This window comes from Macrobrachium rosenbergii, chromosome 20, assembly GCF_040412425.1.
Source record: "Macrobrachium rosenbergii isolate ZJJX-2024 chromosome 20, ASM4041242v1, whole genome shotgun sequence".
NCBI lineage: Eukaryota > Metazoa > Arthropoda > Malacostraca > Decapoda > Palaemonidae > Macrobrachium > Macrobrachium rosenbergii.
The window spans coordinates 21257826-21271414 of record NC_089760.1 but is presented as its reverse complement, the minus strand read 5'-3'; the positions used below and the strand labels follow the sequence as shown (position 1 = coordinate 21271414).

General features: G+C 34.9%; 1 protein-coding gene across 1 annotated transcript; it reads right to left on the bottom strand.

The window, feature by feature from the left end:
• Window positions 1-1274: 1274 nt before the first annotated feature.
• On the bottom strand, window positions 1275-12268 carry LOC136848920 (zinc metalloproteinase nas-4-like). Its single transcript, XM_067121740.1, has 12 exons — window positions 12122-12268; window positions 9548-9721; window positions 9150-9213; window positions 8324-8436; window positions 7450-7540; window positions 6168-6285; window positions 5333-5577; window positions 4331-4440; window positions 3931-4027; window positions 3512-3625; window positions 3177-3299; window positions 1275-2152 (listed from the first exon to the last, which is right to left on the bottom strand). Exons 1-12 carry the CDS (start codon window positions 12128-12130, stop codon window positions 2025-2027), a joined length of 1386 nt encoding a protein of 461 aa, XP_066977841.1. The 5' UTR covers window positions 12131-12268; the 3' UTR covers window positions 1275-2024.
• Window positions 12269-13589: the final 1321 nt, after the last annotated feature.

Here is a 13589-nt window from a genome sequence, read left to right as displayed (position 1 = left end):
GCCATATGCTTCAATATTTTCACCCATTATAATCCCGCGGAGTGATTTAAATGGAAATCCACGCCCCGGATTAATTGAGTGATGAGCAGTACGGATGAACGATCATCGGCCAGACGTTTAAAACGGAGGGAGAAAATTATATACCAGCAGGCCAGCCTTTGAAAGACCTGTCACAGTTTGTACGCTTTCAATACGTCAACTCTATATCAAGTTTATAATTGAAAGATTTAAAATAAAATTGGCCCAACAAGTTTGCTTCTCAGGATTACAAAATTTTGATAGTGTGTGACACTTGAAAAATACAACAACAAAACAAAATGTAAACCGAGAATGCAGTGATTAAATGTGGAATCGAATGATAAAACACAACTCTTATAGTAGACACTTCATAGTTTCAGAAGTACCGTAAAATCTCGTTTTCCTTTCTTTCTCTCTCTATATATATATATATATATATATATATATATATATATATATATATATATATATATATATATATATATATATATATATATATATATATATATATATATATATATATATATAAGTATATTTAGTTTAAAGACCACTGAGCTGATTAACAGCTCTCCTAGGGCTCGAAGGATTAGATTTATTTTTATAAGAACCAATTGTTATAGCAACGGGACCTACAGCTTATTGTGGAATCCGAACCACATTATAGTGAGAAATGAATTTCTATCACCAGAAACAAATTCTCTTGTTCTTCACTGGCCGCTCGGAGATTCAAACTCACGACCAACAGAGTGGTATTTGAGAACGGGAAGCCGCTCACCCAGGAGGAACTATATATATATATATATATATATATATATATATATATATATATATATATATATATATATATATATACATATATATATATATGTGTGTGTGTATATATATATGTATATATGTATATATATATATATATATATATATACATATTCATAAGTATATTTATAAACACGCACATCTATATATGTATAATATATATATTATTATATACATATATATATATATTCTTATATATATATATATATATATTATATATATATATATATTTATCCGAAATATATTGTTATTCCGTTCTTGTTTTCTTGTTTACTTATATGGTCGCATATTTTCTTCACTGGAGGTAGTTATAGCGCAAGATAAACTCTTTCTGTTCTTGTATACAAAGCTTCCAACTGGTTACATTTTATTCATATTTTCCGGAGGATATACGCTTTATGAATAGGATACCTCATGTTTCGTAGGATTGGTTAAAACTGATGCAATGCTAATGCTTATTTATTTGTATAAATAACATAACACAGTCTATAACATAAAACTAGGAACACTGGACAGTGTCTGACGTGCTTTTACCATTAATCTCCAAGGCATTGATCCTCATCCAGAGAGCGATTGTTTGGCTTTTCACTGACCTTTGTCCCGACGTCGGTGATAACCAGATCTATGGACCAGCAAGTGCCGGAAAGTACTGTAAGAACAGCTGTAAAAACTAACGTGCTAAGACTCGATTTACAATACTGGAAATTGCTGTACATTTTCCTGTCATTCTTTATTGACTAAAATAATAGAAAAAAAAGTTTGTGTGTCATGTATTTATTAGCTGTGAATGATGGTAACACATTTAAGGAGCTAATAATTTTCAAGTCACTCTCTCAGTTAACAAGCTAGGATTAGGCCATCAGTGCACTATACATGCAAGTGCCTCATACTCACCAAGTGAACAGTTTCCTTCGCTTGGAGTTCCCACTTTTATAACTTTCTTTACGTAAAGAAAGACAGACCTTAATATAAACAACAAATTTCATTATTTCCTTGGAATGAGACCTACTGGATGAACTTTTAATGGTGGAAGAAAGGACCCTGTCAGTCACCAGGCAACGTAAGGCGCAGTTTATACTACACAGAATTTCTAAAAGTCGGTAAGCGAGAGTTCCAAAGAAAAACCTCAAAACAAGGCGGCTTCAAACGAAAGAAGGATACCAGCCAAAGCCTCGAACGAAAACGGTTCATTTTCAGCAAGCTTTGCACGATTTCCTGCACCAGAGCAACATGTAGTTAGGATTGGAGCGGCATTGATTGTCTTGGGCCCATTGGTGGCAGTGTTTGTTCTTGTCCTCGCAGACGTTCGCTTGATATTCACCTGAAACGGGAGGAAAGTAATTTAGTGGAATGCCAACTAGATTTTGCGGAAAAGTAGAATACTTCAAAGCGGCCAAGTTTCATTTTAATCCCGAGCTAACTTTGATTTTAGTTTATCTGGCATAGCCACTCTTAAAACCTATTAAAACTGCTAGCTGTTAAAAAGACAAACCTTTATGCAGATGGAAGTTAGATGATTTGCGTATCGAGTTCGGTTTACAATATCAGATTGATTTTGTTCCGAAAAAAAAACTCGAAATTTCAAATTAATGCCGTACGTACTATGGAACTTGCGTACCAGTCATAGGCGTCCAACAGTTCCAGATGTAAAGGTCAAAACAAAGTTGGGGGGGGGAACATTATAAAGGATGAGTGGCTGCTATTCACAGGGGAACATATTTCAACGAAAGTAATTCATATCTACCTTATGCTAAGTAAATTTTGTTCAGTACAGCCCTTTTCTGAAAGATGAAGGATCTAGGGCAGATCGATTTATAAAACGAGCGCAAAGCTTACAAACTCTTCCAATATTTTACACCAAGAAGGCGAGAATAGAATAGTCATGTAAAGGTCCTACGTTAATTTATGGATCTGAAAAATCTTGAACAACAAATAGTTAATGGATTAAAATGTTCAGAAAGGGGTAAGTAATGTACCTACATGAACCAGAGAGCACCAAAACTGATATTGACAGTAAGAATCTATGGAGTATACGCTTACGGAAGTTGCAGGAATAATTATGTGATTAATGATCCACGAGAAGGTAAACTTAATAAAACAGCAGGACATATAATAATCAAAATACTTATCTCAGTCAAGTAAAATGGAAAACACTCCATATTTTACATCGTGTATCCAGTTATATTGCCAAAGTTGTTGTTCAACCCAGGATTATGAAAAAAGTCTCATAGAATTCTATGAATAGGCCACAATCTAAAGAGAGAGGTTCACTAACATCTGTTTTTTTTTACATTGATTGAACTTTGAATTTCTTTTTTCAGCCATGACCATTGTTGACTACTCACTGGCAGAGTGGCAGAGTCCGCAAGACTTCTTGCAATAAAGACTCATGTATGCGGCGTTCTTGTGGCATTCCCCGTTGCTTGCCCAGAAGTTGCAGTGCTCGCTGTTGTCGGGACATTCTTTGCCTGTTGAGGTTGCAAAGTCATGGTTATGGTAATTACAGCAATTCACTTTACTTTCGCACACACAAGTATATACTTGAAAAATGCTGTATTACACGATATTGTGACGTATATTCACTCAAAATTATGGAACAAAAAGTATTGCTTCTGACATCAGAAACTTTGGACAGAAATGTTACCGAGGAAAATCTATTATGACGCTGAAGAAAACTCACCGCATTGCTTGCAGGATTTCGCGCAGTTAGATTTCATCCAGGTGGGGTTCTTCTCGCATTCGCCAGTTGTAGACCAGGTGGAACAGTACTTGTTACTGTCTTCGCAACTACCACCTGCAGTATAAGAAATACGATTGAGATCATTTCGTTTTACGAATAGAAGAAAAGATAAGCAGGGAGACTAATGTCATTGCCTGGAAGATTCTTGAACTTTTTTTAAAAAGAAATCTTGTTGTAAGAAGAATAAGTAATTAAATTCAAAATTATTTCGTCTCGCAAAACCGAACAAAGAAGACTCCTTACTCGAAACAAGAAATGTAATTAGAGATTTTGAAAGTTCGTCTAAAAGCTTGAAAAAATGCTCTCCTAACGAAAATGTTGAACTGAAAATGAACATTCTTGCGCTTTCCAAAATTTACCTGTTGGTGCAATTGTTACGGGAGAAGTAGTGACGACTTCGGTAATCCCTGAACTAGTAGCACAGTTGTACAAGCTCTGCAGCTTCTCGATGTCTCTCTGAAATGCAAAGCAAATTTTTATGAATATCTTCAGTATTCTGATGAAATCGCAGCACAAAGTCACTGCAAATAAGTCTAGACTTTGTTCGTTGTAAATATTTCATTTGGATATAGGTAGATTTGTTTGCTGAAAGTCATTGTAATTCATATTCATGAAAGGGATTTAAAGAAAATGCCTCCAAAACTCCAATTTGTTGGTTTAAAACGTTTACTCAGCTCTCTCTCTCTCTCTCTCTCTCTCTCTCTCTCTCTCTCTCTCTCTCTCTCTCTCATTAAAATATTTCGAGTAATTGAAACTTACATCTGAGAAGGCTCTTCTCTGACCAATCTCTGCGCCTGTCACACGGGGAATGATTGTCGGCTTCGTGCGATCTTTAGCGAAGGCGTATGGACCGTAGTGCATAATAGACCCTGTGGGCAATGGAACCACGTCAGTCCTCACTCATGTTATTGATTACAAAACATTTTTCGTTAAATGATATATTTGTTTCGCATCTTGCAATGGCGTCAACACAGTTTAATAAAGATACTGACATTTATGTTGATTTAAAGATTGATTAGTGAGAGCCAGTCGTTTCATAAAAGTTACTTAAAGCTGAAAATGGCTATGTGATGATTAACTAAGAACATTCATTTTACGAAGAGGACAGGCTTATTGTATTGAAACTTAAAGATGACACTGATAATAAAGCAAACTTCTAAAAGTACTCGCCAGAGTAGTCAACAAATTTCTGATAATGCGCCGCAGTTTTATTGCTAGAGGATTATAAGACAGTGCTCAACAACCGACGGACTTCATGAAACACAGTGATTTAGAAATCGTGATAAGACGGGTTTTTTTTTTCTATACCGCCCTGTCAGTATTGTTTAGATAAATGTTTGCACCAACGTGAGTGTTCTTGCCAGCGATGATAAACTTACCTTAAGGGGAATTTTCTTTTTGTTCTGGTATTATGTTGTCATCATATATGATTTTTTGTTATCACTTAACACATTCTGTCTTTTCTGTCTCTCTCTCAAATATATATATATATATATATATATATATATATATATATAATATATATATATATATATATATATATATATATATATATATATATATATATATATATATATATATATATATATATATATATATTAGAGAGAGAATGTGTTTAAGTGATAACAAAAAGAACACACACACATATATATATGTATATATTTGTGAGTATGTATATATGTATATATATAAAATCCTGAAAAGGGAAAATAAAACTAAGATTAATAACAACACATCATACCCTCGGAACTTCCCCCTTACCTAGATCGTACTCTACGCCCAGACTTTGGATGATGTTCCACTCGTACTTCTGGAAGTTGTATTCCATTCCGCTTTGGATGTTGACGGTGTTGATCGTGATGTAATTGTCCCTGTCAGCGCGTGACTGCTCGTGCCAGAATCCGGCGGCGTGCATGAATTCGTGCATGACAATGCCCACGTACAAGCATCCTGGCCCTAGAGACACGGCCTGAGCACCCCCAGATCGACCGACTGAGCTTGAACACCTATTTGGGTGAGGAGATAAGCATAAGAGAAAGGTCTATAGAGTGCTGGTGTTGTTTCGTTCGTGTCGAATGTGGATTGTAAAGAGGTAGTCTTTCGACAAAGCCTGCAGTGCGTGCATGTGTGTTGTCTTTCTTAAATGCTTATCTCTATAGAGCACTGCACAGGGTCTACATTTTTCTTTGCGCCTTGGTACTGTATGTGCATTTATGTCCACTTTTGTGTGCATTTTTAAGCTTGTACGGCAAAATGATTGTGATTGGGTATTAGAATACATAGCTATAACGAAGAAGTGATTGCAGATTGAATTGCAAACTCATGAGTTTTTCAGGAAGGGGTAATTTTCCCCTTCATGATAATGATATGATTGTTTTTCGTGAGGAAATAAAACCAGTTGTCATGCTGTAGGCTTTATAAATTTTGTTCGTCATGAGTTCTCTTCTCTAGAAACCTGTCTTCTTGTAACTATTTTCCCTGATAACCCTCCTAATTTATAACTTGTCGTCTTCATAACATCTTCCCTAATGTGGATAGATTAGTTTAAAAAAGTTCCTAAAAATACTTTCATGACTTTTTTTTTTTTTTATCTTACCCGTCACCTTTGATGATGTGAATGTAGTCCCTCTCGACAGATCTAGGTACAAATCGAATGCATGTCTTCTCCTGATAACTCTTCATGGCCATGGCGATGGTGGCTCGCTCGTTAGAATCTGGAAATAAATTTCAGTTCAGCCTTCCAGTGTTTGTCACAGACATCGATTTGAATGTTTCACTTCGTTACGAAATTGCCAAACCTCATCTTGAGTGTACCATAGAAATATTAAGATAATCAATTTCAAGCAAAAGCCAGACTAGATTAACGAACAATATTGATATTTCTTTTATTTTTCGAATTAAGAAAGCTCAGTATCTGTTCGGGTCCCAATAATGAAGTTATATTCTATATATTTATGTATTTGTCTATGTCAGTTTGTAAATCTGTTAACACATAAACTGAAGATATTAGGTTGCATTGACAGTTATAATGGAATATGATTCAGATAGGAAATGAAAGATTTTCGATTATTTAGGAAAAGCTTGCTTACAAAACTGAAACTGATCTAAAAGATGAAGTTTCAGCTTCTTAGTCAAATTAACAAATAAAATTAATCGAAAACAAATTAACAATGAATAAACTGACAGAAATTCTGTACGCTACTGAGACTGTTCGTTGGCTCGTATTCTGGAATTCTTTCGAGTATCCACAGATGGAAAATCGTGGATTTGAGATGAATTGGGTCTTGCGTATTTTCAGTCTTTTGACTTTCTTCAGTTGATATAATATGTTTTAAGGTGATGCCTCTACTTTAGTGTCTGCGTTCCTTTTAGTTTTTACACATAAGACACAATTTAATTATCTTTCTTCTCAAAGTAATTTATTGAACGAAAGACAGAATCGCTTGTCTATGTCCATATTTCGGGTACTATTTATTACTGTGCCCATACTTCAGTTCTTAAGTATCTTCATATGTTGTAAATAACAAGTAGAATTTTTGCTTTTCTCCATACTCGAGCTCTTGTGAACCTTCTTAATTTTTTTAATAAAGAATAATATTCTGGGGTGTCTGTGCATCAGAAACTGTACCATACCGTAAAGCCAAGGACTGGGGCACTTTCGGCCATTCAGTGACAAGAAGTTGGGCGGTTGGGCAGCAAGACAGAGACCCAGAAAATCAAGGAGATGCAGTATAAGAACCTAAAAGTGGAACTGGGACAATACCCACCGTTGCACTAAGAGATAATAGTCGGAGAGGTTGGACACCAAGTTTGAAGAAGGAAGCGGGAACGGAGGGAAGGTAAAATTCTAAAAAGTGGATGCAGCTAAGGGGACTTACTGTAAGAAGAGGAGATGACGTATGGGATGACTCCGTTTGGCCACCGTTTGCTCATATCGATGATGGCGTTCCTGGCTTTAGCTGCTCCGGCCTGGAAGGGAAAAGTGCTGGTAAATATGATAGTGAACGAATAGAAAGCCATATAGAGGAGTTATTCACGTGGCCTTAGATGCTACATTCAAGTAAACTCATTTCCTAAAGTGAATTCAAGAAAACTCATTTCGTAAAACCTAGAAGAGCGAGTTCAAGAAAACTCTTTTCCTAAAACCTCGACGGTGAATTCAAGTAAATGCATTTCGTAAGATCTAGAAAAGTGAATTCAAATCAACTCTTTTCCTTAAACCCAGAGAGGTAAATTTAGTTAAACTCATTTCGTAAAAAGTAGAAAAGTGAATTCAAGAAAACTCATCGCGTAAAACATAGAAAAGTGAATTCAGGTAAACTCGTTTCCTAGAATTTCGAAGGTGGATTCAAGAAAATTCATTTCGTAAAACCCTAGAGAAGTGAATTCAAGAAAACTCATTTCCTAAAACCTCGAAGGTGAATTCAAGTAAACACGTTTCCTAAAACTTAGAAAGGTGAATTCAGGTAAACTCATTTCGTAAAACGTAGAAAAGTGAATTCAAGAAAATTAATTTCGTAAAACTTAGAAATGCGAATTCAAATAAACTCATTTCCTAAAACCTCGAAGGTGAATTCAAGAAAACACATTTCCTAAAACCTAGAAAAGTGAAATCAAGTAAACACATTTCCTAAAACTCATTTAGTAAATCCTAGAAGGTGAATTCAAGTAAACACATCCTAGAAAGTTGACGTCAGGTAAACTCATTGCCTCAAACCTAGAATGATGAATTTATATAATTAAACTCATTACCTGATCCATCATGTCGTGAAGTTCCTGAGGGTTGCTGAGCGCTATGTCACCCTCGTAGAGACCCGCAAGTTCTATTGGGTCCGGCCTGTCCGACGTGTCGATGGTGTCATGGACTGTGGGAATAAAACCATCGTTTTACAGAGGTTCTCTGATTAGCAGCCTCCTTTAGCTATTGGTGATTTAGATATTTAGTTGCTATTGATTTTTTTTTTTTTTTGTCTCCCGGAAGGTAGGCTACGTAAAATAATCACGATATTTCATTTTCATATTTCTGTCGAAATAAAGTAGATAGCCTAAACTGTGGACCTCAGAGTATTCACTCTTTAGATTTTCTATTTGAAATTCTCTCTCTCTCTCTCTCTCTCTCTCTCTCTCTCTCTCTCTCTCTCTCTCTCTCTCTCTCTCTCTCTCTGCAATTAAGGCCTTTTTTAATGGAAATATTTACTTCAATTTGTAAATAAAGCAGTATTATTATTATTTTTTTGTCTCCCGGAAGGTAGGCTACATAAAATAATCTCGATATTTCATTTTCATATTTCTGTCGAAATAAAGTAGACAGTCTAAACAGTGGACTTCAGAGTATTCACTCTTTAGATTTTCTATTTGAAATTCTCTCCTCTCTCTCTCTCTCTCTCTCTCTCTCTCTCTCTCTCTCTCTCTCTCTCTCTCTCTCTCTCTCTCTCTCTCTCTCAGCAGTTAAGGCATTTTTTAAGGGGAATATTTACTTCAATTTGTAAATAAAGCAGTATTACGACACGATACAACATTTCAGCCTGATAATAGTAAAGTCGGTAAAAACAAGAATTTTCGTCATCGCTGGACTTACTCATATTCGTAGCGGCTTCGAAATCCTCCGGGCTCAGTGGTTCACCTGGTATATCACTGTCCATCTATGGATACAAATTCAAAAGAAAAAAAGAGCTTTCATTTTATATTCATTGTATGAATAAGGATACACGCATATGATATGTCTTTTATCAAGGCAAGGGAATATATGGTATCAAATATTAATACATTAGAGTATCTGTTAGTTATAAAAATGACAACAACGGAATAAAAACCTGCTGTTAAATTTTATAGCACATTCATTGGTTTTATAAGATATACATATATAACCTTGATAAAAATAGTGACATATTGAGTGTATTGTTATATGCGAACAGCAGTCTGTTTAAAAGATATTCATTAAGAAAATTAATTACTGGAAAGAAGTGGAAATCTCACCGTATCAGGATTCCCGAGCGGAAGATTCGAGACAATTTCGTCCCAGGCGATGTTGCTCACCGGATCCGAGACGGCCGATTCGATTTGCACGAAGGGATCGGATGACCTGACCTCCGCCATTACGACGCTCGTCCACACGACGATCAGTTCCATGAGGAACATCTTGAAGTTCACCTGGAAGTCAGGGGAAGGATTCGATCCTTATAATCTAAATAAAAGGGTAAAAATATGAGAGGGAAGAACGTTATATAGTATCCTTAACAATTCCGAACATAGGGAAAGCAGGCTATGTTGGTTCACTGTGTTTTAGTGTCCGTGGTCGGTATCGCCGCTGAGGAGAGAGACGGGGAGATTGTAGACTAAGTTTTCCACATAAGTCTGGATATCGGTTGTCGTCGCACTTATGTGTGTATTAGTGTATTTAACGGTTCATACACAACAAACGCTGATAGTTGTTGAGTTATTACGCAAGGTAAGGCCTTTGTGATTAACCCTCGGCCAATTTTACGATTCTTTGGAGTTTGCTTTGTGTTTCTGATGCACGTAAGCTGCGTTACAGCCTCAAAGCAAGCATCGAAATTCAACGTGTTTCTAAACGGCTCAATGCAAGTGGTTACGAAACATTTGCCGTGTCACCCGATCTCTTAATAAACCAACCTTTGTTCGCTCGTTGTTTATTACTTACAGACAGATACTGTATTTTTTTACAAGTTGTTTCATTGCAGTCTTCTCCCCTTTATTCACTTTTGTTATTTTATTTTGCAGAGGCTTGCAAATTGAGTTCTTGACCTCTTGTGGCGTTTTCTACCGGAAAGTATGCACAAAATTATAGTAATAATGCTTTTATCCCAGCGAAACAAATACTTCATTGCTTTACTGTGGGTTTGCCGAACCGTTGAAAGCAATGAGAGAAGCAATGTCATTATTGATGAATTTTTAATTATTCATTTCATTATCTATGGTAAAGTAGTTTAAATCAGCGGTGGAAGGGTAAGATCTGGTAGGTTTGATAAAGTTTTATGGAACTTGATAATGGAATGTAAGGAATGCATTCATCTTGCAAGCAAGCCAGAGGATATTCATTGACAAAAGGTGTCTAGGCTACTTAAATTTCCATAAAAAAATGTTTTCCACTTGTTCAGTTTTCAAATAATGCGATGAGAGCAGATTATATCTTATGAAATCCTAAAGAATGATCAACCTGGACATGACATTAGCCTAAGAATTGTTAAGTATGCTTCTAAGAGTGGCGCCATACCTGGGAATTTAGGAAAAACGAAGGTTTTATAATATATAAATATATATATATATATATATATATATATATATATATATATATATACATATATATATATATATATATATATATATATATATATATATATATATATATATATATATATATATAATATATATGTATAAAAATATCTACATATATTTTATATATATATATATATATATATATATATATATATATATATATATATATATATATATATATACATGTGTGTGTGTATACACTTTCACCGGTTTTTGAAATATCAGGGTTGGGTATGGGGCTGCCACTTTCACGCTTCCAGCCATTTAGTGATTTTCCCAGCACAAAGGAACCATGAATGAATCCTGAGATTTTCTGTTTCTGGCCTCCCACAAGAGTAAAATATGGGATTGCCATTGACTTTAGATGGAGAGGTCATCCGCCATTTAAGTTTTTCCTCCTCCCAAGGGGTCCACAACCCTGCAGTGGGCAATCCCCTACCACAGGATAAAGTATCTAAAACATTAGCACATTTTAGGGCGGCGACTGTCAGGGTTGTAATGCTTACTACCGTCACAGTAGAAATCCACAATATGTAAATTCACAACCCTTTGCCAAGTGCTCGTTTGACTTAGGATACAGTGCATTAAGATCCCAAGTATAGTTGGCACTTCCTAGAGCAACTGTATCCAGGTAAGACTGCTTACTACGATTCAGCAATCAAGGAGAATAATGGTTGCAGGGACCAATTTTGTTTTTTCCAACTATCAGGGGAAGAGCTTAATGTTCTATATGTGTATATAATGTAATGTATATATATATATATATATATATATATATATATATATATATATATATATATATATATATTTATATATATATATTATATATGTATATATATATATATATATATATATATATATATATATATATATATATATATATATATATATATATATATATGTATATACTACTATATATATATATATGTATATATGCATATATATAGTATATATAATGCGTGTTTATGTATGTATGTATGTGTATATGCCTGCGTGTGTAAGATAACTTATCAACGTTTTCTGTACATAGGACGTATTTTCTTCGTCAAGCAGTTAAACGAATCGTTACTATTAAGCTATTGTTCTTTGTACATATTATTCATTGTAGTTTCAATGTACTAGAAGCCTTCCTAAAATGCTTGATTGGCTGATTTACCAACTACCTATTATGAAGTAACAACAGCAGGGTTCATTGACAAGTAAACAAATGAACAGAGAACTTTCCCTTTAGAAGAGCTGATACTTGAGTTCTACCTGAAACATTGTTCCCGTGGAAGTGCGAACTGAACGTCACGAGGCTGAAGCAACGGCGTCCTCGACGCTGAAGGGAAGAGCTGCCTTTGAAACGATGACGACGGGGGTTGTTAGGCGTCTTCCTTTCCAGAGGCCCTCTCCTTCAACACTGGTATCATTAGCGCCCTCATACCTCCTTTTTATAGGACGCACGAGGCCTGGCGCTCTGATTCGCCGAGGTGTGAACGCAACTGTTATTGACCTGTTCCCAATCTGACCATCTGGTATACCTGGATGTTATTTCGCCAATGAAATTTTGCTTTGTGGATCCATCTTGGATTTAAATGAATGCGACACGATTGCTAAGCGAGTTTGCTTGTTGAAATTCACTCAGAATTATCTCGAGGGAATTCGTAAAAGTTTCACAGGAAAAGTACGTTCACAAATATTCCTTTTCACCTGCTCTTTGGTATTCACGCCCCCATGCTGGTCCTGATGACGGGAGGGGACGAGAGACCTCATCATTTTTATACCCGCGAATTGATATTCTGATATTCTGACCTGCTGCAGATATTGTATACTTAGCCATTGTTTGCATCTGTGTAGTAAGAGAACTGCAGCAATATAAAATTTTTAGGAATTTTCTTTAAAAATAAATTCAGTATCGAATCAGAGATACTCGGAGTGAAAATATGAGATATACTCTTTCCAAGAACGTAAAATATTGTAGGTAGTCTTTCGGCCAAATTCATAACCGTTTTTTACAAGCATATTTAGGTGATATGCATTCTATGATAAATATATCAATGTATTTTTATAGTATATATATATATATATATATATATATATATATATATATATATATATATATATATATATATATATATATATATATAATGCAATCGCCCTAATACGTTGATCGTTTTAAAAACAGCTTCATAAAACCCCAAGAGGCTTTAAGCAGGTTCTTGTTTGGTTGGACCCCATATTTGTATATATATATATATATATATATATATATATATATATATATATATATGTATATATATATATATATATATATATATATATATATATATATATATATAATCTTGGAGGGAAGACGGACGAAAGTAGGCTGTCTTTGTGTAGTACCAACGTTTCGTGATTATTTACAAAATTACACCCTCAGGTCTGCACACAAAAAAGATAGAAACACTTATACGTACGTTCTTAAAAATAATTTAAAATATAACAAAGAATAATATTAAGATAAATAAAAGCACAACCGACCTACAGGTGAGGCAGCAAAAAATTAATTGAAACAAACCATTGAAATCAGTGACATTGTTCGCAGATACTGTATTAATATCAACATTTTGAATCAGTCTATACTTCTTTTTATCTTCGGACCAGCTTCCTGAGAAGCTTGCCTGAAGAGAAAAAGATGTATAGACTAATACAAAGTCTTGATAAAAAAAAATAGTATCTCTGAACAATGCCATTACTT

What these genes read in the sequence shown, in the direction of transcription:
- LOC136848920 (XM_067121740.1), bottom strand. An exon ending in CGAAGCCGCTACGAATATGA is followed by an intron (nt 8,437 to 9,149) that starts GTAAGTCCAGCG and finishes TTATTCCCACAG; the next exon opens with TCCATGACACCATCGACACG. An exon ending in AGAGAAGAGCCTTCTCAGAT is followed by an intron (nt 4,028 to 4,330) that starts GTAAGTTTCAAT and finishes TTTGCATTTCAG; the next exon opens with AGAGACATCGAGAAGCTGCA.